The sequence below is a fragment of the Lithobates pipiens genome, unplaced genomic scaffold, assembly GCF_037356315.1.
Source record: "Lithobates pipiens isolate NorthernLeopardFrog02 unplaced genomic scaffold, aLitPip1_a1.2 Scaffold_27, whole genome shotgun sequence".
Lineage (NCBI taxonomy): Eukaryota > Metazoa > Chordata > Amphibia > Anura > Ranidae > Lithobates > Lithobates pipiens.
Window position 1 is genome coordinate 45,180,715 of NW_027507788.1, and position 26,969 is coordinate 45,207,683.

Here is a 26,969-nt window from a genome sequence, read left to right on the forward strand (position 1 = left end):
TATCTATTCTATCTATTCTATCTATTCTATCTATCTATCTATTCTATCTATCTATCTATCTATTCTATCTATCTATCTATCTATTCTATCTATCTATTCTATCTATCTATCTATCTATCTATCTATTCTATCTATCTATCTATCTATCTATCTATCTATCTATCTATCTATTCTATCTATTCTATCTATCTATTCTATCTATTCTATCTATCTATCTATCTATCTATCTATCTATCTATCTATCTATCTATCTATCTATCTATTCTATCTATCTATCTATCTATCTATATATAGTGTTTAAGTGGTTAAGCTTAAACCCTCAATTTCACACCAAAGTATATTCCTTTGATGTAAAGGAAAAAAACTGTTGCAATGTTTATACTCAAGTCCCACTGCTAAAGAATGTTGCGATTCTTGGCAGACTGCCCCGTTTTTTTTTTCCTTTCTTTTGTGGGCTGTCGGCTTTAACAGAGCAGAGAGAATTCTCTACATAGAAAGAATCAGGAAAAATACTTTTTTCCAAGATCGCAACGGGTAAAAAACAGAAAAATTGCGATAACGATTCTTACGATTAATCGCGCATCTCTAATCTGCACATAGCAGAAGGAAGAGAGAGGATACATAAATCAAACTAGGTGCTTTAGATTGAGGCTAGTACACACTATAGACAGATATGCCCTGTTCATTTTTTTTTTTTATCCTAGAGGTTTACAGCCACATTAATGAAAATATACAAGCAGAAAACATCTAGTTCTCTTTTTTGATCCTTTTAAAGCAATGGCCATGCATTTCTTGCTGATTATGTGCTGTCAGGTTAGGAACATCTGGAGCTACAAGTCATAATCATAAAATGATAAACAATGGAGCATTTATCTCACAGAATGTGCTTCATGTCTCTGAAGGAGCTGCACACAGTAAATACACATGGATGGCACCACAGTTATAAAGGGATAATAAATCAAGGAACTTACCAAAGATCTCCCCGTTTTTGGCATATTCTGTCACTAGGTAAAGCATGTTTTTGGTTTCCATAACCTAATGAATTCATACAAAAATGATCGTCAGTATTCTGTAAAATGACAAAACAAGTCTTAGGCTCGGTTCACCCTGCTGCGACCCCAAAGTCTTGTGACTTGCTTGCGGCTTCCTTGCATCTTTTGTATTCAACATTGCTATCTATGGCACACCAAAGTCGCAAGAAAAGTAGTGTGGGAACGTTTTTTTTGTTGTTGCGACTTGAGTCGCATTGAATAAAATGGCACTTATTGGAATAATTCGATTTTGATTTGTGCATCTTTATGTCATAAGTCGCAACAATGTGAACCGGGGCTAATAATTCATTTAAAAAATACAGTGATGCAATTCCAGAAAGTAATTACTACAATTTCATTTTTTATGCCTAGGTCAGTAAAAAGTTAATGTTACTTAGCCTATTAAAAATAATTTGTGTGCACTTTAGGTAGACTTGTAAAGTCAGCACCTAAAGTAGCAGCACTTGCAGTATTTTTTACATACCCTGCAGAGTACCCTGGGAGCCCCTAAGCTGGATAATAACCAGTAAGCCTTTCTCGACCCTACCCTGTACATAATCACTATTATTAGTAGTGGTAATAATCAGAAAAATACAGCAAGAAAATCAATGTAGTACAATAAGTGATTGGGAAATTTGGCCCCTACGACATGTTACGCAAGTAGGGTTTGGAGAAATTCGGGTCACCCGACATCATACAAGTGGTGAGTTGATTAAATGTAATCACTATAGAAGTGTAAGCAATGTATTATCTGGCCAGATTACATTGCCTACAATGTCATTACAACAAGGAGAAAGGATTTGAGTAAAGGGAATCCCCTTTCTCATGAGACACCTGGGAATTTTGCATAAATACAGTACTAATAATTCCACTACATGGTAGAGAGGGGTGGAGTAGATGTAGTACATAGATACGGTAACTCTCATACCCCAGCCCTGGTGTGCCAATTTAATGGTTTACATTCTTAAACAAAGCACTTGTAGATGTCTTTGTCCTCCGGCTCCCTTTGCCCTTGTATTGCAAACATACATGGAAACAGCACGTAGCCTTGGCAGAAGAGGTTAGGCTAGCAAATAAGTGGAGTTCAATTGTATTTGTGCTTTACCCATGAAGGACAAACTGACAGGTTCACTTTAAGGCTGGGTTCACACTGCTGCGGGGGGAGATCCGGATGTGATTCGCACCGCACTGTAGTGCAAATCACATCCGATCTCCGTAGCGATGCGAGTTCAGCCATACAGATAGTATGGCTGAATTCGCATCGCTCCCGCAGCAAACTCGCACGGGACCCTTTTTTTGGTCCGCAGCAGAATCGGATCGCATGGGTGTTCACACCATGCGATCCGATTCCTGTGCGAGTGTGCAGATCGCACTGCGATATGCGGACGGATCTGGGGGTGTCATTAACATTTCATTGACACTCCCAGCCGTTCGCATAGGGCAGTGTGAACTGCCGGCGGGAGGCATGCGATGCGGGAAAACGCAGCGGATTCGCGGCGTTCCAGAAACACATCAGTCTTCATCGTTCTGGGTGTCCAGGATTTTCTGTAAACCTCAAATGGCTGAAGAGACAGTTGGCTCCAATGGCAAAAAGAGACAGTTTCTAGGAATAGACTGGGATTTTAACTAAAAGAACAGAGGTATTTACAGAACAATCACCTTAGCCCAGTATTAGGACTCAAGAATTCGAACTTAAGGAACAGAGGTGTATTTACAATACACTCAACTTGGGCCAACATTATCATTTAAGAATTAGGACTCTAGGAACAGAGGTGTAATTAAGGTACATTCACCTTAGCCCACCATTATACAAAGGATATAAAAAGTCTACACACCCCTGTTAAAAATGTTAGGCTTCTGCGTTGTAAAAAAATGAGACAACGATAAATAATTTCAGAACTTTTTCCACTTTTAAAGTGACCTATAAACTGTACAACTCAGTTGAAAAACCGACCGAAATCTTTTAGGTGGAGGGAAGTAAAAATAAAAATCTAAAATAATGATAGCATAAGTGTGCACAGCCCTCTTCAGATCAGCCCACAGATTTCCAATCGGATTCAGGTCTGGGCTCTGGCTGGGCCATTCCAAAAAACGTTAATCTTCTTCTAGTGAAGCCTTTCCTTTGTTGATTTGGATGTATGTTTTGGGTCGTCGTCGTGCTGAAAGATAAAGTTCCTCTTCATGTTGAGCTTTCTAGCAGAAGCCTGAAGGTTTTGTGCCAATATTGACTGGCATTTTGAACTGTTCATAATTCCCTCTACCTTGAAGGCCCCTGTTCCAGATAAAGAAAAACAGCTCCAAAGCATGATGCTGCCACCGCCATGCTTCACTGTGGGTATGGTGTTGTTTTGGTAATGTACAAACATATCTTTTGGAATTACGGCCAAAAAGTTCCACCTTGGTTTCATCAGACCAGAACACATTTTCCCACATGCTTTTGGGAGACGTCAGATGTGTTTTTGCAAAATTTTGCCAGGTTTGGATGTTTTTCTTCATAAGAAAAAAAAGTCTTGCCACTCTACCCCATAGCCCAGACATATGAAGAATACGGGAGATTGTTGTCACATGTACAACACAGCCAGTAATTGCCAGATATTCCTGCAGCTCCTTTAATGTTGCTGTAGGCCTCGTTTTCTTCTCATCAATTTTGGAGGGACATCCATTTCTTGGTAATGTCATTGTTGTGCCATATTTTCTCGACTTAATGACTGTTTTCACTGTGTTGCATGGTATATTTAATGCCTTGGAAATTCTTTTGTACCCTTTCTCCCTGACTGATACCTTTTAACAATGAGATCTCTCTGATGCTTTGGAAGCTCTCTGCGGACCTTGGGTTTTACGGTAGGATGCGACTAAGAAAATGTCAGGAAAGACCTAATAGAACAGCTGAACTTTATTTGGGATTAATCAGAGGCACTTTAAATGATGGCAGGTGTGTACTTAAAATGTTTGTTAACCCCCAAAAAATAAAAAAATGGATCTCGCTCCTTTAAAGCATGTTATATAACACTGTGCATGTCCTGTGTCATTTGGCCCCCTGTAACACCTAAAAAACCTGGCTGATCCTGACAGTTTCTCTCCACCCCTCTGTAAACTGACCATGGTGTATCATGGCTGCTGAGACCAGACACCATGGTCAGATTATGTGCCTCAGTCATCAGCAGCCTGCTATCTGCTCTCCTCTCTTCTCCTGTGCCCTCCTCCCCCTCCCCTCTCTGTCTGTGTGGGAGCCGCTCCTCCCCCCTCCTGCTGCTCTCATAACACTAACCTGTATACACCATCAGCACTGCCTCCTATTACAGTGTCCCCCCCCTAAATGATTTATAAATATAAATGCTGTAAATACCTCATTTAAGAGCCGAGATTGTGATCATATAACTGGCCAGCTCTCTCCTCTTCCCCTCCAAATTGACATCAGCAGAGGAATCTCAGTTCCGCCCACTGCATCTCTCAGAGGAGAAAGGAGAAAGCTGGCCAGTCATGTGATCGCAATCTTAGTGAAATTAGGTATTTGCAGCATATTTTGATAAATCATACACAGAGGGGGATACTACAATAGGAGGCAGTGCTGATGGTGTATACAGGTTAGAGTTGCTTAACAACCACTTTAACAAGAGCTTGAATGCGATTGCTTAATTCTGAACACAGCTACATCCCCAGTTATAAGAGGGTGCGCACACTTATGCAACCACATTTTTATATCCACTGTACCTCAAGAATTCGAACTCCAGAACCAGAGGTGTATTTACAGAACACTCACCTTAGCCCACCTTTATAACTCAAGTATTCAAACTCAAAGAACAGAGGTGTATTTATAATACACTGAAATTAGCCCACCGATATAACTCAAGGAAAGTGCAATAACTCGCAAACTTAAAGTAGCAGGTTACTCTAAGCCCTTGTACACACGGTCAGACATTCTGCCAACCAAATCCGTTGGATTTTGTCCGACGGATTTTGTCCGACGGATTGTGTCCGAAACTGTTGCATACACACAGTCGGACCAAGTTGTCGGAAAATCCGATCGTTCAGAACGTGATTACGTTATTTCGTTACGACGGGACTACGTTCAGGCTAGTAGCCAATAGCTTTGGTGTAGGAATTTGATCTGAGCATGCGTGGCACTTTGTCCGATCGGAATTCTCTACACATGATCGGAGTATGTCTGATCGGACCAGTTTGTCGGAAAATATTTCCAACAAGTTGTAAAATTGGGTCCGACGGATATTCCGACGGAATCAGTGCGATGCATACCACACACAGTCGGATTATCCGACAAAACGGTCCGATAGGACACATTCCGACGGATTCTCCGACCGTGTGTACAAGGGCTAAGAATGTTGCTGCGAGTAGATATAAAGTTAGTTTTACGTTGAACTTCTAATTTAACATTTTGCTATATACTTTGTTATTTCCTATTCCTGGGGCCCTTTAAAAATAATAATTCAGAAGTTAACATTGTCCTATTTTGTGAAAACAGAAATTAAATATCTCACTAAGTATATGGGCAACACAGTTGCAAAGTGGTTAGCACTTCTGCCTAGCAGTACTAGGGTCCTCTGTTGGAATCCCAAACACGGCACTACCTGCCTGGAGTTTGCATGTTCTCCCTGTATCTGCATAGGTTTCCTCTGGGTTCTCCAGTTTCCTCCCACACTCCAAAGATATGCTGGTAGGCCAATTGGCTCTTGTCTAAATTGTCGCTAGTATTTGTATGTATGAATGTGAGTTTGGGACCTTAGATTGTGAGCTCCTCGAGGGCAGGGACTCGTGTGAATGTACAATATATATGTAAAAGTGCTGCGTAAATGGATGGCGCTATATATAAAGTACCTGTAATAAAAATAATAAAAAATAATGCAAATCAGAGAGCAATACCATAGAAGTGATTATCATCTCTCATTTACTTTCAGCTCATGTATAAATATATGTAACGGTCATTTAATCTCTGTGACTAATGTGTGTCAGATATATGCGTGTTCATTCTTTCACTGTGTCTTAAAGGTCTTGTCCCTAAAAAACCTCTGCGTCCTGGATGAAAAACATTTCATCATCCATAAATAGTGTGCAGAATAATGTGTGCCTGACTTGGAAAACAGAACATGGTCACAAAAAGATTCTCAGAACCACACAAAGAATCCCGTAATCTGTGGCAAGTGACTATTACCTTTTGGACCACCTCCTCCTCCCTTTAGATTGTAAGCTCCACAACCTTCTATTTCTTCTGTATTGAACTGTATTGTAATTGTACTGCCCCCCCCCCCCCTTATATTGTAAAGTGCTGCGTAAACTGTTGGCACAATATAAATCCTGTATTCTAATATTCCATTCTGGTCTAATACAGGTCAATGGACTTACCTGGTAAAGCTTGATAATATGAGGATGATCCAGCATCTTCATTATTTCTACTTCCCGGTAGATTTTCTCCAAATTTACAGCGTCTAGCTGAGACTTGTCAATAATCTTTATTGCCACCTGCAGATGGAAAAAATCAAACTATTTTAGGGACGTAATCAGGTTCAGGATTAGAATAAATGCATACAGTGATTGAAGCCGTATTAGTGCATTTATAAGATACGTGATATAATATTCTCCATGAAAGGAGCTCTTAAAGCTGAACTCCAGGGAAACATATAAGTACACCATGGAGATACAAATATGAAAATTGCTTTAGGTGTCAAATGATCTGTTTTTCTATACAGCCAGTCCTTATTTATATAGCCCCTGCCAGCAACACAGCCACATAGGTCAACTTATGTTTCTCTCCCTCTCTCAGTCTGAGTGCTGTTGTGCAGTAAGTGACAAGATAGCTTGGCTATTAACCACTTTCAGCCCCTTGCAGGACCATTTTGCTGGCTTAAGACCAGACCACTTTTTGAGATTCGGCACTGCGTCGCTTTAACTGACAATTGCGCGGTCATGCGACGTGGCCCCCCAAACAAGATTGACGTCCTTTTTTTTCCCACAAATAGAGCTTTCTTTTGGTGGTATTTGATCACCCCTGTGGATTTTTATTTTTTGTGCTATAAACAAAAATAGACCGACAATTTTGAAAAAAAACAATATTAAAAAAAACTTTTTTTTCCCTCAGTTTAGGCCGATACGTATTCTTCTACATGTTTTTGGTAAAAAAAAAAAAAAAAATTGCAATAAGCGATTATTGATTGGTTTGCGCAAAAGTTATAGCGTTTACAAAATAGGGGATAGTTTTATGGCATTGTTATTAATAATTATTTTTTTTACTAGTAATGGCGGCGATCAGCAATTTTTATTGTGACTGCGACATTGTGGCGGACACATCGGACATTTTTGACACATTTTTGGGACCATTGCCATTTATACAGCAATCAATGCTATACAAATGCATTGATTCCTGTGTAAATGACACTGGCAGTGAAGGGGTTAACCAGGGGGTGGCAGCGTAGGGGTTAAGTGTTCCTAGGGGCGTGTTACTAACTGTGGGGGGCTGGGCTTTGTGTTAGTGAACACTGATTTCTGCTCCAAACACATGGAGCAGAGATCAGCATCACTTGTTGCTAGGCAGAATGGGGAGATGCTGTTTACAACGGCATCTCCCCGTTCAGCCGCCCCGTGAGACGATCGCGGGTATCCCTGCGGCGATAGAGTCCGCGGGACCCGCGACCAGCATGCGAGCGTGCTGCCAGCGGCGCGCACGCGATGGCAGGGCGACATTTAAAAATGGATGTACCTGTACGCCAATATGCCTGCCCGTGCCATTCTGCCAATGTACATCGGCGTGCGCCGGTCGGGAACTGGTTAAAGTGATTGTAAAGTCTTTTTTTTCCCTATAAAAATAACAAACATGTAATACTTACCTGCTCTGTGCAAATCCGCTGCAACAGAACAGCCCAGATCCTCCTCTGTTCCTTTTCTGTACTCATTGCTCCTCCCTTCTGTTCAGTGCCCCCACAGCAAGCAGCTTGCTATGGGGGCACCCAGGCTGAGCTGCAGTTCCGTGTGTCCATTCAGACACACAGCTGTGGTTCAGCCCACCCCCCTCTCTCCTGATAGGCTAACTAACTTTAATTGACAGCAGCAGGAGCCAATAGCGCGGGTGCTGTGTCTTAGCCAATCAGGAGGGAGAGTCCCGGATGGTCCAGACACTAGTGGACATTGCTGGACAGAGATGGGGCTCCGGTAAGTATTAGGGGGGTTGCTGCACACAGGAGACTTTTTATCTTAATGCATAAAGATAAAAAAACATTCTGACTTTACAACCACTTTAACAAATCATTCACTCCTAGTAACTGCATTTAAAAATACAATTATTTTTTATGAATAAATAACTTCATTGACTTTTTTTTTTTAAACCTGGAGTTGAGTTTTAAAGTTGAACCGTAGGATGATATAAAAGGCACAAATGAACGCAGCTGTGTAGATATTAATAGATCGTTAAATCCAGAAAGATTAACTAATTTCTGTGCTGCTTCTCATTTCATTGTCCAGTCACAGGCTGGGGTGGGACAGGCCTGAATCAAAGGAAGTGGGTTGAATGATGCTGGCAAAGAGACTAGGGACATCTAGTGGCAGAAAAGGGTACTGTAGGGAAATCTCTGGTTATAATCTGATTATTGCAGCAATAGCTGTTTTTTTTATTTTATCTTTTAAGGGGCTATTCATTTTTAGTTTGTTATTTTTGTTTGGAGTTCTGCAAGCTTTAACAATGATTTTAATATTTTCACATATATAAACACATTTGCTCGGGATTTGTACTGTTCAGGGACAGTCCCTGGATTTAACGCTTTTTGCCCCAGAATCTAAGTCCCATGGCTAAGGCCATAATCTGAAGAGGGGATTTCAAAAGGGGAGACATAACTTCATAACAGGAGCAGTGTTGTGGATGACGAGATAGACATACCAGAAGATAAAGTCTTGATTTCTAAATTCCCTACTCTTCTGATCAAAAGTAGCATTGTGCCATATAAAACATGCCCTTGACCACTTCTTAGGAGTCTTTACGATTCATTGGCAAAACTATTCAGGTACAGATGGAAACCTGTTGTAGAAAAGGTGCCAAACCGTTCCAGCTGCCTGTCCAAATTTCACGGATAGCGAGTTGCAAATGGACCAAAAACTGTAGACAAATCCTTTGCCAAGTCTGATTTGCATTAGATATGCCCCCCGATTCTGCCAGGATATATGTTTTTCTTCCTGTCTGTGGGATTATTTGTTGTTTGTCTGTTTCTTTAGGGTGGCAATGACTTGGAATCTTGTGAATATATTTGTCTGGTCATGGGATTGGAAGATATCCCTCCATAAGAAGGTTCTCTTTGTGTGATATATAATAACAGAAGTCAATCTTTCCGATCAATAATGTGTATGAATGCAGAAGCCAAGAATGGTGCTTGCCCAAGGATCTGTAGCTCTAGAAGCTGATCCTGTGATACGTTTTTTTTTTTTTGTACGCTGCAAACATTTGCAAGGAAAACTGGAGGCAAAAACTCAATACGTTTTTAATATCAGTTTTTGGTACACAAAAATCCCTTGGCCCATCTTCTACCTGAACACTTGTAGTACATCATGGTTAAGAAGAAGTCCAAAGCCAACTAAAAGCTTTCAATGTTAGAACGTTGAGTCTTTTTTTCGCCCTATTTGTCCTGTTTATCACAGAAAGTAAATCCCAAAATTTGGGTTCTTACAAGTACAGGGGAAATCTTTTTTAAATTTGCAGTTTATTACAAAATAACCTGATGATCCTGCCCTGAAGATCTTTGTTCTGGAACTGTCTGTTATGGGTTGACAACTGTCTAACTGTGCCCCAGCGTTGTCACACTACCTCATCCACCCTTGATAAAGTCTCCACTTCTTTTGCGCATGCTCAGAAACACATTGCAGTCTCTGCGTGACGACGTCATGTAAACGGTGCGTTCTACAGAGCTCTCCAGCCCACTGGATCACTATTAGCCCTTGTACACACGATTGGAGATTCCGACGGAATGTGTCCGATCGGAGCGCTTTGTCGGATATTCCGACTGTGTGTGGTATGCATCGGACTGTTTCCGTCGGAATATCCGTCAGACCAAATTTTCCAACTTGCCGGAAATATTTTCCGACAAAATGCTCCGTTCGGACATACTCCGATCATGTGTAGAGAATTCCGATCGGACAAAGTGCCACGCATGCTCAGATTAAATTCCTACATCAAAGCTATTGGCTACTAGCCTGAACGTAGTCCCGTCGTAACGAAATAACGTCATCACATTCTGACCGTTCGGATTTTCCGACAACTTCGTCCGACCATGTGTATACAACAGTTTCGGACAAAATCCGACGGATTTGGTTGTCGGAATCTCCGATTGTGTGTACAAGGGCTTAGTAGGCCGCCATTAGCTGGCTCCCTTCTTCCCTACACCGGGTCTTGGTGTACCTTCGATCAGGATTCCACACTGATGAACCCTCACTGCAGGAGCGGTCCTCGCTAGCGGCTGTGTACAGGGTCATCTTCAGGTCCCACCATCGCGTAGTGGCGATCTTCTATCGGGATCCATACCTATGAGCTTTAGAACCTCTGATTGCTCTAATCCTAAATTATTAAGCTTCAACCAAGTCTATACATAGAGGTTCTTTTTTTCTCTTTTTTGTTCTCACGGTTACAGAGTTTGCTTCACCTCTTGAGGAGCAAGTCCGGAAGAAGCTAGTTCAGGTCTATGGACTGTATTTAATTCATTATGGTTTCCCTAAACCACTGACAATTTAGCACTGAAATAAACTTTTTATTACAGCCCCTTTGTATTCAATATTTACCCTACCTCATTTACCATTTAGGCTCCATGCACACGGGAGCTCATAAACTGCAGTTTATTGGAGTTTGGGCGTTTTTTTTAAAAGCCCATAAACTCCACTCTATGTTAGCCTATGTGTCCATGCGCACATGGATGTTTTTAGCTTTAATGAGCAGTGGAGTTTATGGGCTTTTTTCTGAACGCCAGAAATTCGCGTTCAAAGTTCCGTTTTTCACCGCCAAAAAACAACAAATGCCGATAAACGCTTATAAACGCTCATAAACAGGCGTTAATTAGTGTTCGGCATTCTATTTTTTCAATGCATTGTGGGAGTTTGGAATGCACTGTGGGATTTTTGGAGTGTCCTCTGTGTATTTTTATTAAAAACGCCCATAAACGCTCATAAACGCTAGTACAAAACGCTGTTAAAAGCAGGTTTTTCAACATGCATTTTCTGCCAGCAATCTGGCGTCCAGAAAAAGCTTTTTTGAGCTTCAGTGTGCATGGAGCCTTAGGCTCCATGCACACTGAAGCTGATAAACTGCAGTTTATTGGTGTTTGGGCGTTTTTTGTAAAAGCCCATAAACTCCACTCTATGTTAGCCTATGTGTCCATGCACACATGGACGTTTTTCAGCTTTAATGAGCAGTGGAGTTTATGGGCTTTTTTCTGAACGCCAGAAATTCGCGTTCAAAGTGCCGTTTTTCAGCGGCAAAAAACGACAAACGCTCATTAACGCTCATTAACGCTCATTAACGCTCGTTCATTAGTGTTCGGCATTCTATTTTTCAATGCATTGTGGGATTTTTGGAGTGTCCTCTGTGTATTTTTATAAAAAACGCCCATTAACGCTAACGCTGTAAAACGCTCATTAACGCTCATTAACGCTAGTATAAAACGCTGTTAAAAGCAGGTTTTTCAACCAGCGTTTTCTGCCAGAAATCTGGCGTCCAGAAATAGCTTTTTTGAGCTTCAGTGTGCATGGAGCCTTATACTTCTTGTTTTTTGAAGGTATTAATCCCATGTGCCTATAGCCTCTTGTTTCTGTATTTGCATGCAGACCACCCTATGAAGGGACAACAGGTGATGCTGAGCCTCCAATGAATGAAAGGGGTGGGCCAGGGGGCAGTGCATATGATTCCAGTGCAGCAGAGGCTGTGTGTTGTTGTCAAGTCAACAGGAAGTTAGGGGCACACTGGATTTCTTGCAGATCAGCAGGTAGTTTCCTTGCAGCATTTTTAAATGTACCATGCAAAATTTGCATTTATTGAAGATGTACTGATTTTTTTTTTTTTTTTTGCCCAGACATACATTTGTAATAATACTTGCTGACAGAAATCACACTATTACTTCTTCTAAAATGCTTCTTTGTGACAGCCCTAGAAGGAAAATGCTCCTTGTTCATTTCTGCACGCTTGTGTGGCCGTTTTCGTTTTAAATTATTCATAGCAAAATTTCCCTTTAAATGTTTCAAATTCAAAACTTTTCTCAAGGCAGCCAGAAATAAAAGTGAGACGTCGCCTCAATCCAAGCGGTTTCTCCTTTACAGTAGATGACACCAGGCTTTGCAGGTCATCCATTGCTGGAGGGGCACAAACCACATTCATGTGTTGCAGGCAGTTCCATAGAACACAAGCGTCTGCACATTATAACCCGCCTACGTCACACACAACACATTTTCTAAGAAACGGCTGCCATCTCGATGACCTATATGAAGCTTGGCAATCGTAATCCGCGCTCAATCATCAAACCTCGCATACCCTTGATAGCTAATCACAAAAACAAATACATAAAAAATTTAAAATAAATAAAATGGCTGCCAATCTCTGGTGACCATTAACTTATTAATTACATTAATAAACTACATATTAAAAAAAAGGAAGAGATTTCACCTACCAAAGAATATGCATTTATTTCCAAACAGTCTCAAGATTTAAGCTGCCCATACATTATAAAATTTTCTTATTCAATCAATTTCCTTTAGATTTACCTTAAACTATATAGTGCAAGAGCCTGCCTGATTGCATACAAATTGAAAGTGTTTAGGTTTGACCTCATATTATATGGTTTAATAAATCTATAAGAAAATTGTATAATGTATGGTCAGCCTTACACAGCTCTGTTATTCACCACTTGCAGCCATTCACCCTTAAAAAATTGATGCAAGTGTAAATGAGCCTTTATAGACTATAGGAGTGCCATGATATCTTCTTTCCATTCCCAGCCTGCTTACTGGACATCAGATAAGTCATTACTCTGCTCTCCTCCTACCAGTATTTTCCTTGTCAACATATCTGATTGCCTCCCAGTCCTGCCCCTCCCTTTCCTAGCCTGAGCTCTGCTGTACAGGGACAGCAAGAGGCTGATATCAAGTCCAATTTAGGTACTTATTAAAAAAAAAACTAATTATTACTAAATACTGACAAGCATTTGACAAGGGGAAGATGGCCATATCACTGCAGCTGCTGCCACACCCGAGGTAGCCATCTTTTAGGCCAGCGATTCTGTTTACACTAATGGTGGTCTCTGCAGCAGATTTGCCTCGAGATCACCATTATCAGCGGCGGGAGAGAGGCCACCCCCCCCCCCCCCCTCCCGAGACGATCGGGACCAAAACGTCACTTAACGTCACTAGCCATAGCTCTTAAAAGAGACATTTTTTTTTCTTTTTTTTTTTAAAGAAAATTTTTTTTATTCCATTTTAATATAAATATGAAATCTGAAGTCTTTTTGACCCCAGATCTCATATTTAAGAGGTCCTGTCATGCTTTTTTCTATTACAAGGGATGGTTACATTCCTTGTAATAGGAATAAAAGTGACACAATTTTTTTTTTTTAAACTGTAACAAAAAAAAGGTAAAATAAATGAGAAAAAAAAAAGGTTTTTAAAAACGCGCCCCATCTTGACTCGCTCGCACAAGTGAACACATACGTGACTAGCGCCCGCATATGAAAACGGTATTAAAAATCACACATGTGAGGTATTGATGAGATCGGTAGAGCGAGAGCAATAATTCTACCCTAGGCCTCCTCTGTAACTTAAAACATGCAACCTGTAGAATTTTTTAAATGTCACCTATGGAGATTTTTAAGGGTAAAAGTTTGTCGCCATTCCACGAGCGGGCGCAATTTTGAAGCGTGACATGTCGGGTATCAATTTACTTGCCGTAAAATTAACAAAAAAAATTGGGCTAACTTTATTGCAACGACCTCCATTTTATTCTCTAGGGAGTTATAAAAAATGTTTATAATGTTTGGGGGTTCTAAGTCATTTTCTAGCAAAAATAAAACTAACTAACTTGAAAGCAACAAATCTCAGAAATAGGCTTGGTCTTTAAAGAGAAACACTAAACAAACCTGCACATATACACGAAGAGAGGAAGACATAGCTGAAGTCGCTGTCGTGCAGAAAGAATAAAAGTTTAGAATAGTTGATAATCCTCTTTTGGCTTTAGCTATACTGTATATTAACTACTTTTCTACCAGAGCAATTTTTTAATGTTTCACATGGTAAAACCTGAATTTATGCTATTACTTAAAATCCCCAAATTATATATTTTCTGCAATCAGAGGATATGTAGAATAAAATGGTGGCATTTGCAATTTTTTTATGTTATTTGTGCAAATGTTTATAAAATGCATAATAACTCTTAAAATAAATAAATAACATTAATTTAGGGGAAAAACAAAATACAATATTAATGTTCTCGTAAAATACATCAGATGGGGTTGCACTAAGTAAAAAAGATAGCAAATATATCAAGCCGTAAAAACGGTTGTCACTTCCAATGACGTTTATAAACGCTCCATGGATGGCGGGGGGGTAAACCAGACCGCTGTATTGTTCTGGCAGCAGATAAAAGTTTCTGCAATACCACAATTTTCACAAAGGATGGCGCCTGCTTGCCTGGGGATACAAACTGTGCAAATTGGACAAACGGGTAAGAACAGAATTAGACAGGAAGACAAATTTTCTTAGTAGATTATTTTTTTTTTTTTAAAGAGGATCCATTAAAAGGGTTATGTCGAGGTCATTGTAGCTGTAGATTGTAGGTAATTAGTATTAGTACTGCTTGGACCTTAGAAGAATGGAGTGAACACCAAAAGCTTGTCCTTAATTTTTAATACATTTTTAATAGATCTCATGGATTTTTTTTTTTTTTTTTTATTAAAATGGTTAGGAATATTTATAACTAATATATGTGGCCTCTGCAATGGAGGAACATTACAGGAATTTCTAGCCTTGTAAAACCTCTGTTCTATAACACATACAAGTACATGTAAGCTGAAGATAAAGTTATCCTGTACTTGGCACACACTGTTTATAGAGAGCTATATTATATCCAATACTCTACTGTCTTGACAGCTAGCAGTGCAATCATCCATCTATCCTGACTTTCACATCAGGTCCTGCTACAGCTGAAGTGACATCTGAATTTAAGTTCTACAAGTACAGACTGTCTTTACCAATCACTAGATACAGAAACATACAGCAGCCGGATTTATACTCCTCTATGTCAATCAATAAATATTTCAGTGATGTCTATAAAATACTGTGGCTACTGTTTAAAGGGACTGGTAAAGCAGATATATACGTTGCTTTACTTTAATATGAAGGGGCTAGGGATATCATTCACAAAAAAAAAAAAAAAAAAAAAAAAAAAAACACCATAAGAAAAAGATAAAAAAAAAAAATTATATATATATATATATATATATATATATATATATATATATACACATACACACACATATGCATATATACATATACACACACATACATTATTATATATATGCTATTAGGAAACATGCATGCGTTTTCCTGAGCAGGGCTGCGTGTATCCATGGCCACACTCAGGGCCTGTAAGCCATGCTCCCCTCCCTCCTCACAGGGGTTTGACTGAATGCAGCAGGAGCCTATGACCTTACTCCCCTCAGTTTCCTCTGTGGCAGCAGGAAGTGAGTGGAGAGGTGCTGGTACACAGACAGCCCTGGAGTGGTGACATGGAGCCAGGTAAGTGTTTGGGGATGGGGGTTAGGCTTTTTTTTTATCTTAAAGAGGTTGTAAAGTCAAGTAACACTATTTAAAGAATTGCATAGCTAATATGCATCTAACAGATCCATCTTCATAATTGTACGAAGATGGATCTGTTAGATGCTCATTAGCTATGCAATCTGCTCCATCAGCTAAAGCAGATCCATTAGCTATGGATCTGCTTTATAAGCTTTAAAACTGCAGGTCACGTGATCACTTTTCATTCCTGAGCAATTCACGGACCTGCAGACGGGCATATCTATATCACAGCTTTACCTCATAACAGGAAGTGGCGGTTGCACTATGTCACTTCCCCTTTCCCTAGCCAAGCTCTGAGAGTTCAATCACAGGAGGAGGGATGAGGGATGGGCAGGGGGCGTGGCTTTAAACTGACCACAGAAGATGCAGGTGCGCTATGTGCTCACATTGATTGTCTGTATCTCTGAATGGGGTGAAGGAGGATGTAAACTGACTACGCTAGCATGGATCTGCTTCCATTTTTAAACGTGGTCAGTTCAATACTAGGAAGAGGAAAACTGGTTTGATCAACCAGATAATACAGAAGCACTCCAAAGATAAATATGCTAATATAAAAAAGCATATAAGCATACATGAGAAAGGGACAGATACAAGCATTTTTATTTTTGGGGTTACAAACACTTTTGGATTTTGGATAGAGCAAGTGAGGGTTATAACCCCTGTTGGTTTATTTTTTTTTCCATCTGTGCTCCATTGAAGAGATTTACCTTCACTTCCTGTTCCATAGCCTAAACAGGAAGTAGAAGGAAAGCCTTGCAAATTAAGGAAATCTCTTGAGAACCCCCAGGCCATCAGAACTGTTGCAAGATTTCCCCTGTACCAATTTTCTGGGGGCAACCCGAATTTTGTGATTTTCTTTTACTTTCAACAATAATGACAAAGAGGACAAATAGAGAGGTGAAGACAGCAATAAAAACTGACAGGCGTTCTAATCCCTCTCCACTCAAAAACTAAAATCCAAAACTAAAAGAAAAGTTATATTTTAATGCACAGCACACATTACGACAAAAGGTTTAGCCTTTAGAACCACTTTAAAGCAAAACTTCAGCCCAAAGTAACTAGATAAAAATAAATAGCTCATTAAAAAGCTAAAACAAAACCAGCCTTTCCTGTAAATCCAGCTTCAATCCAGAGATTGTGCCTGCAGTACTTCTTTCTACCACTGAATGTCCTCAGTCTGAGGGCCAGAATCATTGGACACACTTCCTCTGAGGCCAGGTCATACTGTATCCACCCCAGCCTGTGACTGGACAATGATAGAAGATGCACATGTCACTCTACGATCTTCCTCACACCATGCTCCTAGTCTGCACACAAACTGACTGGCTGCTAGTGCTGCTTTTTCCTCTCACACTCCCGCTCTGCTGTAGGACTAACACGTTCCTGATACCAGCCCAAATTCAGGTACTTACACTGCTTGCATTTTAAAAATACATTTACAACAGAGCTGCATCAGTGTATTTTATATCTGCAAAGAATTCAGCTTTAAATAGACAAGAATGGAATTCCAGTGACTGTTACATTAGATCAGTGGCTTTCCTGGAAGTAGGAAGCCCATGCCAGTAATTGGCAGCATGTTGCCTAAATATATGTCCCGCGTTGCATCAATGAAGTCTGTTTTCTCCAGTACATAAATGTGCTGGCACTGCGCTCACAGCTAGGACGGGTCCCAATGGTTTGCTTCCCAGTCTGGAGCTAAGCCGGCCCCGCAGTCATCACATTCCAGCACTCTTCTGCTGCTTCCAAAACGAGAGGAGCAGGCGGCCAAGAGCAGGAGGAGAGGCCTTGTGGTTAAATAATGAGGGTTAATATATGAGAATAAAAAACAAACAACAGGGCTTTGTTAGGACTCGCTTGGGCTTCTTTATGTTGGTATTGTTATGTTCACGTGATGACACAGCTATACTCCTAATGACCTCAGGAACGCTTGCTGTGCAATAGTGAGTAAGCAACACATAATGATCAGGTGGATGTTATATTGTATTCCAGAAAGAGCATGGATATCCAAGTTCTGTGTATGACCAGCAAATGTACTTCATGTGGACCTTTAAAGAGGAAGTAAACCCTGATGAGTTTACTTCCTCTTTGTCTCCCTGCAAAGGTAAAGCATAATGGGCTACTATGCATCGCATAGTAGTCCATTATGTGTCACTTACCTGACACAGGAGCCAGCGAAGTCACCGCTGTCCCCTGTAGTCTGGAGCATCCATCTTCTTGGTGGGTCTCACTGCTCCGCCGCTGTCATTTGGCGAAGCTGCGATGACGTCACTCCCGCGCATGCGCACGGGAGCCGCCACTCGCGGCACATGCGCACGGGAGCCGCCACTCGCGGCACATCGCCGTTTACCACGGCGCGCTCAGTGCGCCTGCGCGCCGCTGTCTACGGCACATGCGCCGTAGACAGCGGCACCTGTCTTTTGGCAAATATCTCCTAAACCGTGTAGGTTTAGGAGATATTTCTTGGAAATACAGGTAAGCCTTAATATAGGCTTACCTGTAGGTCAAAGTTGGTTGAAAGGGTTTACAAGCACTTTAAAGGAGCCAGAGACAGCTATGCATGTAGGTCTACCTACAAAAACAGCTGGCTCTAGGTCACAGATTCAGTATGGAAAGCCACTTATAGGCCAAGTGTTAAAGAGGAACTATAAAATCTAAGCAAGCAGGCTCTTTATCGTAGAAAAGACATGCTACATCTTTTCTGCAATAAAGCAAACTTACCTGCAAGTAAGTAATCTTCTTTAGAATATGCTTGCACCATTCAGTGAATATTCTTGCCACACTTTGGTGTCAGAATGAACTAACTCCAGTGTGCATGCGGAGGCATTGTGTCATTCCCTGAGGGACAATCAAGACTACCAAAGACCCAAGGAGAAGATAACGGCACTGGGGAGGGAGTAAAGGGAGTGAGTGTTTGCAGACTTTAGTTCCGCTTTAAAATGGTGTTAAACCCAAAACCAAAAATGTAATTTATTGCAGCTTACCAATCATGAGATGTGGTGGCTTCATTTGTTTTCTGGCCAATAGCACACCTCCTTGTATTAGAGTGTCCCTGCTCTGGATGAAGGAAAACTGGGGCACTTTAAGACAGCAGCATTGTCGGTCTGGGGGGAGGGGAGCGTTGGATGGACTAGCAGATTTAGATACACTAAGAAACTGAAGCCAAATTCCAACTAACATTTTTTAAGCAATATATAAAGAGAAGAACCAGCAACTCCAAAGTCCTTGATGCAAAAATTGTATTACAAACAGTTGACATGTTTCGGCATGAGCCTTAGTCATAGCCTAAGCTATAACTAAGGCTCATGCCGAAACACGTCAGCAGTGAGCATTAAGCTGCTGTCCTTAAAGTGCTTGTAAACCCTTACAAACCACTTTGACCTACAGGTAAGCCTAGATTAAGGCTTACCTGTAGGTCCAAGAAATATCTCCTAAACCTACACGGTTTAGGAGATATTTGCCGAAAGACAGACACCAGGCGCATGCGCCGTAGACAGCGGCACGCTCAGTGCAGTTAACGGTGATATGCCACGAGTTGCGGCTCCAGTGCACATGCGCGGGAGTGACATCATGGCAGCTCCGACGAATGACAGCGCCAGAGCAGCAAGACCCACCAAGAAGATGGAGGCTTCGGACTACAGGGGACAGCGGTGACTTCGCTGGCTCCTGTGTCAGGTAAGTGACACATAAAGGACTACTATGCGATGCATAGTAGTCCATTATGCTTTACCTTTGCAGGGAATCAAAGAGGAAGTAAACCCATCAGGGTTTACTTCCTCTTTAATGCTCAAATGTAGACAATACATTTTTGCATCAAGGACTTTGGAGTTACTGGTCCTCCCCTCTAATGCCACGTACACACGACCGGACTTTGACGGACTAGGTCCAATGGTCTTCCCGGCGGACTTTCTGAACAAAACAGGCTTGGCCACACACGACAGGACTAAGTCCGTTCAAAAGTCTGTTTGTTTTGAACGTGATGATGTAAACGGGACTAAACAAGGAAGTTCAATAGCCAGTAGCCAATAGCTGCCTTTGCATCCTATTTGGTCCATCAAACTAGAGCACATACGAATGGTTTCCCCGATTTTTAATCCGTCGGATAGATTTGAAACATGTTTTATTTCTAGGTACGTCTGACTTTTGGGGGAAAAAAAGCCAGCTGGAGCCCACACACAATCAAATTGTCCGACGGATTCCGGTCCGCTGGACCAAGTCTGCCGGAAAGTCCGACCGTGTGTACGTGGCATTATATATTGTATTTAGTGGGAGAAGGAACACTGAGAAATGGCACCTGAGCTGCAGACTGCACACTAGGATTGGATTGCCCCTGTTGGGAGCGTTGCACCTTTCATTTTTCCTCAAACGTTTTTTAAGCAGTCAAAGCAATAGTTTTATTCCTTTTGGGAACAAATAAAAAACTGACAGGTGTTCTAACCCATTTTCGCTTTATCCAAAACTACAAAAAGGAAAGAAACTGGTCTTTAGTTACATTATGTGTATTGGTGTTTATTTTTTAAGTTTTGTCAATTGCTTGTGCTAATTTGTAACTTAGATGTCACTGCAATGTATAAAGTGCATTGGGATTTCAGCAAGATGTATAGTGTGAATGCGCTGTACTGTTCACACTCCAGGAATCATTTTTATTAGGTAAGAATAGAAAAGAATGCAGTGGGGGCTTCACCGACCCACACTTGTCCGCAACTTTCCGTGACATAAAAAGAAACAAAGAAAAAAAAAACGATGGAATAATAAACTTTGAATTCCAGTTGTGAAATGCTAACAAGTCAGTGTTGGGAAAATGATGACTTCCTGTGACCTCAGTAGGTTAAAGACGAGAGTTGAAATAAAAGCCCAAAGAGGGAACAAACATTTCATCATCTCTGGCAGGTTTTCAATACAGCGGACAACATATGTCGACCTTTTCTGGAGCTTCATCATTTCACAATAAAAAAAAAGAAAACCAAAATAGCCAACAAAAGGCCATTATTAATTTTTATGAAGAAGAGGTACATTTGTTTAGAATTCTATATTAATGAAAGGAAGCAGGGAGATACCAAAAATATATATTTGATAAGGCAGATCATTCATCTGATGTATAAAAGCAAAACATCCTTTTTCCATGAAAGCAGACCCAAAAAAAGGCTTACTTTAGACTTCCTCTGCTGGACCATTTACAAGGCACCAGTGATGCCATGTGGTCCTTGCAAAAAAAAAGGAACCTAAATGCAGCTTTAGTTTTGACCTCGCGATTTTGCAAAGAAGGTGGAGGGTGATCATCTAATGCCTTGTACACACGGTTGGAAATTCCGAAGGAAAAGGTCCGATCGGATTACGTTGTCGGAAAATCCGATCGTGTGTGGGCTCTATCGGACTTTTCCCATTGGAAATCCCGACGGAAAAAGTTTGAGAGCTGGATCTAAAATTTTCCGACAACATAATCCGATTTGACTTTTTCCGATCGTTTGTAGAGAATTCCGACGGACAAAGTGCCACGTATGCTCAGATTAAATTACGAGACCAAAGCTATTGGCTACTAGCCTCTATGTAGTCCTGTTGTACGCAACGAACGTCACCTCATTTGAACGATCGGATTTTCTGACAACTTTGTCCGACCGTGTGTATGCAACACAATTTTCGGCCAAAATCCGTTGGAAAAAATCGAACGGATTTTGTAGTCGGAATGTCCGAACATGTGTACAAGGCGTAACAAATACACGATACTTCATTTTAAATACACTTTCAATTTTACATCTCAGACCGATTGTTTTCAGTGATTGTTTTTTTTAATTTATTTTTTATTAATTCATTTTTATTATTATTTAATTTTTTCCCTTATACAAAAGTAACAAACAAATATCAAACATAAACAAATCCTTCAATATCTCCACATTTACATACATATCCATCGCTACTATATAGTAGTACTGGAAGGTGGCCGGGAGGTTACTGGAGGGGAAGAGAAACCCTGTGTTTTATAACAAAAAAAAAGGGGGGGTATTAATTTTTTTTTCCCCTGTGCTATATCCCTTCTATATGTGCTTTCATTATACCCTCGTGATTTCATTGCTTCAGTGTTAGTGAGGGAAAAAAAAAAAAAAGGTGATTGGCTTATATGTTTGACAATAAGATTCTAATGTTTAAAAACAGACCTGACAGTATAAAAATAAAAAAAAATAAAAAAGCTTAAAGATAAACATTAGGTCATTCAATACCACTTATTCTGGAACCCATTACTATATGGCCAAGATTATATTTAGACATCATGCTGCACTCAAACAGTTTTGAAGGGTGGCCAATTTATATACAAGCTCATCAATATCAAATATTTATATACAATATATGTGATCATTTCAGTAAAAACTGAAAAGAATAAAAAAAAAAACATCTCCCTGCAGGCTTGCAAGTAGACGGCCCTTCCATTAGCATCTATTCATAAAAGCCACGGATGTGCAGTACCGTGTGGCACGTCAGTATGCCATAGGGCATGGCTCCTTCAGCAGATTGCCCAATGATCTATGGTAAATGAAGTAGGGTAGAACTGGTAATGAGAAGGGGAAATTAGTGCAGTGGGTTTATGCTTTTATTTCTTACGCAAATAAAATTTTGCAGAGTTATAAATGTGTTTCCCGTTCCTGCTTTTCTTTTTATAGTGGACAAAACAGCAAAATGATCACAAAACGCTTCCCATAAATGAAAAAAAAAAAATCACAAAAATGTGCTGGCATAAGGGACAACAATAATAAACGTCACCATGCAACATGTAACCGAGGATTTGCTGGAGTTGCACATTCTATAGAACACTGACATGGTGTAAACGCGCCACTCTGCTGGTCATTATTGTATGCCTGGAGCATAACATAGCATATAAAAAGGATAAGTAACATTTTAATGTGATCCACATAAAATCTTTATAGACTGCTACATATTTTGTCAGGTTGACTAAAACACACAAATCATCTAGTAGTTCAACCAATAGAGAAAAAAAAAAAAGAAGGAAAATAGAGAAAAACGTCATACTCAATCCTCAACTCACAGTTAATCTAAAGCAGGGGTCTCAATCTGGCGGCGCTCCAGCTGTTTGCGAAACTACAAGTCCTATGAGGCATTGCAAGGCTGAACATTACAAGCATGGCTCCCACAGGCAGAGGCATGATGGGACTTGAAGATTTGCAACAGCTGGAGGGCCGCCAGTTTGAGACCCCTGATCTAAAGGATCAAAAACAAAAAACAAACACAAAAACATGATCCAATGCACTACAGTGTGGGGGGGAGAAAAATTCCTTTATGATCCCCAGGAGGTAATTAGATATTCCCAGGATCATCCACTCCTTGTGTTACTACCTAGAAATTTTAGTATCCAGTTATATTTTGTGCATTAAGGAATCCATCCAGCTGTTTTTTTGTTTTTTAGAACAATCTACTGAGCGGACCAGAACTAGTCCTTGCACTTTTATAGTTCAAGAGCCAAATACTTTGGTCATCTCCACTGTGACAGCTTGTACTTTTAGAATTATTCTTACAATTTTATCTGATGCCATGAGTTAGAAGTCCTAGTAATGGAGGATGTTCAGCGATCTGCTTTTCAGTTTGTTTCCAAAGACTAATTACTGAAAGATCAAGCCACAGCAGCTTATTTGGTCTCTGTGGGCTATTATACATTGCATAATACCATTTGTGATTTGTAATACCATTTGTACTGACTTAGAAAAAAGTAATGCCAGATGTATTTCACCTTTCTTTAGCTAAAAACACTCAATACAATGGAAGTTGCACATTACTTACATCTTAAAAGTAGACCTTGCACTTAAAGTGGTTGTAAACCCTTACAACACACTTTGACCTACAGGTAAGCCTAGATTAAGGCTTACCTGTAGGTCCAAGAAATATCTCCTAAACCTACACGGTTTAGGAGATATTTGCCGAGAGACAGACACCACTGTCTACGGCGCATGCACACTGAGCACGCCGCGGTCAACGGCGATATGCCGCGAGTGTCGGCTCCCGTGTGCATGCGTGGGAGTGACGTCATCGCAGCTTCGCCGAATGACAGCGTGTGTCAGGTAAGTGACACATAATGGACTACGATGCATAGTAGTCCATTATGCTTTACCTTTGCAGGGAATGAAAGAGGAAGTAAACTCATCAGGGTTTACTTCCTCTTTAAAACTATAACCTATCTACAAGCTTTTCCCCACTCCTTGAAAAATCACATACAGAAAAATACACAGGGCTTCAAACCTGTATACCAAGGAGCCATGGACATCACATATCCTTCACCCTGTGCAAGCGCTACTCCGGTGCATTTTGCAGCCCATTCGAATTAGCTGTCAAAACAAGTGTTCCCATTGTGAGGCGGCCCTGAGGCTGTAGGTGCAAGAGTGCATAAGCGCACATTCCAGGAAATCTACTGCTATTTTTAGGAAGGTATTCCATGCAGGGTACAATTTTGGGGTACTGCTTGGGCACAATTACAATCTCCAAATGTTGACATATAGATTTTAGTTTCACTCTAAGTAAAAATCTACGGAATTATAGCATGTAAGCAACATAATTGACTAATCTAGGAGTATTTTATACAGTGGTGGCCCGTCCATTAGAGGCGCTGGGTGCCGCCCCCTCTATAGTTAATGGATAAATTCATGCTATGCATGAATCTATCAATGGCCGCGCCACCCCCTATTCATGCAACCGGCCCCTTTCAGGGCACCTGCATTACATCGGCAGGGGTGTTTTTTGAAGCACCTGCTTAGAGCCATAAGCTAATAGGCTTCAAAATAGGGTGGGCTCGGAGTGCAGAGCAATTGCGCCATGAGCTGTTGTAACACTGATCCTCAATCCGGCCAATCAGAAGCAAGTCTGAGACCTGTTTTCCAATTGGCCGAAATAAGAAGGCACCGAATTGGCCGCAGAGGAGGAAGGAAATGGAAGCCGTCGGTTCCCGTGTAGACCAGAGCAAGGGAAGTCGCTGGTGAAGCACTGCATAGATGGGGTAAGTGCACCAGACCTGCCCGCTGACCGACCAACAGGGGGGGTGTTACTGTTGCCACCCCCCCAAAAAAAACACTATACTACCAGCTGCCTCAGATTTTAAGATTTTATACCCCATTTTGTATACTGATACTGTTGTATAGGTATGGCATTGACAATATTACAGAATATATATATTTTTTTTTAGCACAGAGGAGTATTTTATATTATAAAATGGCCTTTGGCTAAGGGCTGTACACATGGAACAAATGTCAGATGGACATTTAGCCCGTGTGTGCGGCAGCAGGTCCATTAGGAGCCAGCCATTTGGCCAGCTTCTCTCAAAGGGCCATGACCGAAAAAAGGTCAGTATCTCGGCACCGGATCAGCGCTCTCAACCAATGGCTGAGAGCGCTGGCTGGTGTGTTCTGGCGAACACAATAGGACAGCAGGGAAGAACGCTGTACCAACATCGGATTGTTAGTAAAGCGGCTCCTCCTGAGCTCTTCCGTTTTTTTTTTTTATTCAGCTTGCTGGGTTTAATGGAAAAAAAAAGTACCAGGCTTTAACATTCATTTTGGCCCTATCAGTAAATAATCTCTATCACGTTTGTAAGTCAATCTAGGATGGATAATGCAACTTCCGGTTTGTGTGGAAAAAAAACAAAAAACGACCAAATAACGGTGAACTGCACTTTGGTTACCACTCAATGACACTTCAGCAGGAATTTCTTTCCAGTGATTTTGGGGGACACCAAATCAGCCAGTTCGCCAACAATACTGCTTATGTGGTCGATATCACTTTGGCCATTTCCCGCACAGGTCTTATCCCAAGAAAAATTGCAGCTATTTTTCAGTTTTAACGACACATTGAGTCACAACTGCTTCAGATAATCTGCAAGTGAGGGGGAAGACAGCAGAAGAACGAGGAGTGAAAAATTGAATGAATATCCACGGTGGCTCTTGGCTTAGAAGAGATTTATTTTTATTAATTGGGGAGTTAATATAAAGGCTCCCTTTTCAATAAATAGAGGATTAGTCATTCCACAGGCGGGCAGACTCATTCTCTGTGAAATGCCAGCCACAGCAGGGGTATCTGGATGGAGGTGTGATGAACAATTCAATGTCTGTTATTTATAAACTAGGATTGTGCATTAATGATTCTGAATGCTTTGTAATAGGTCCCTATTTATTCTTTCTACCCTGCTGCCTTTTGGACATAACACAGAACGCTCTGATTAAAGGAATCTGTTGTAATGGCAACATACTGATACGTTAATGGTCATACATTAATTTGAAGCCAATGCACAAAAAAAAAAAAAAAAAAATTGTATGCTAAAAATGACGAGGAGTCGTGCGTCCTCCAGTAAATGATTGCTAGGGCGAAATTCTACTTAAAGGATCACTAAAGTCAAAAGTACAATTTCAAACATGTAAAAATATCAAAAAATGCATTGACAATCGCACAGAAATTTTCATACATAGACGGACCTGGGGTAGCCTGGAGAGAGGCAACATGCAATTAGTGTCACGGAAAGAAAATATTAGTCATAATTTATATATGATGAAATACCCCAAGAAGTGGCTGGACCATGGGGACACAAAAAGCCAGCTACTCCCAACACTTAGAAGATAAATGGGGCCTGGTCTTCAACCTCATGGACCCACCATATATGGAGGGACTCCTGATGGAAACAAATTGAGAATTCCAACGCCTTTACTTAAACACATCTGTACGTATGCCTACTGGCCATTTAAAGAAGGACTCTGCTTAGAAGCATTAGTATCTAAACTAGTTGCATGACAGAAAACCCCATAACGTTGCAGAAACACTACAATTTCTGCAAAAAAACAAAACAAAGAAACACTGTATTGAGTCCCCATGATTCAAGTAGAAACATTAAAAACTAAATAGGACTTGTAGGTTTTCAGTCCTTTACCAAGACCAGTTCTTCCAACAATTTTCTACCAGATTCCATTATTTGTCATTTTAAGCATGTTGGACAGGAGGCGGCCCACAAATTGAGCTTGGCCAGTTCATCGGGAACTCACCAAAATTTGTAGAGTTTGCCAGCTCAAGTTCTTCTCTACAGGACCACAGCACACAAAATAATGCCTTTGTACTGTTCTCTGTTTAGCTGTGCACCAGTGGCCA

At 40.7% G+C, this 26,969-nt stretch overlaps 1 protein-coding gene across 1 annotated transcript in view; it reads right to left on the reverse strand.

Annotated features, from left to right (window-relative positions):
- SIK2 (salt inducible kinase 2) overlaps window positions 1-26,969 on the reverse strand; it is a 221,971-nt gene that overhangs the window by 133,179 nt on the left and 61,823 nt on the right. The window contains exons 2-3 of the mRNA XM_077456934.1: window positions 6,390-6,506; window positions 972-1,035 (exon numbers count right to left, since the gene is read on the reverse strand). Of these exons, the coding sequence (XP_077313060.1) occupies window positions 972-1,035; window positions 6,390-6,506 (181 nt within the window). The remainder of the gene's footprint in view (window positions 1-971; window positions 1,036-6,389; window positions 6,507-26,969) is intronic.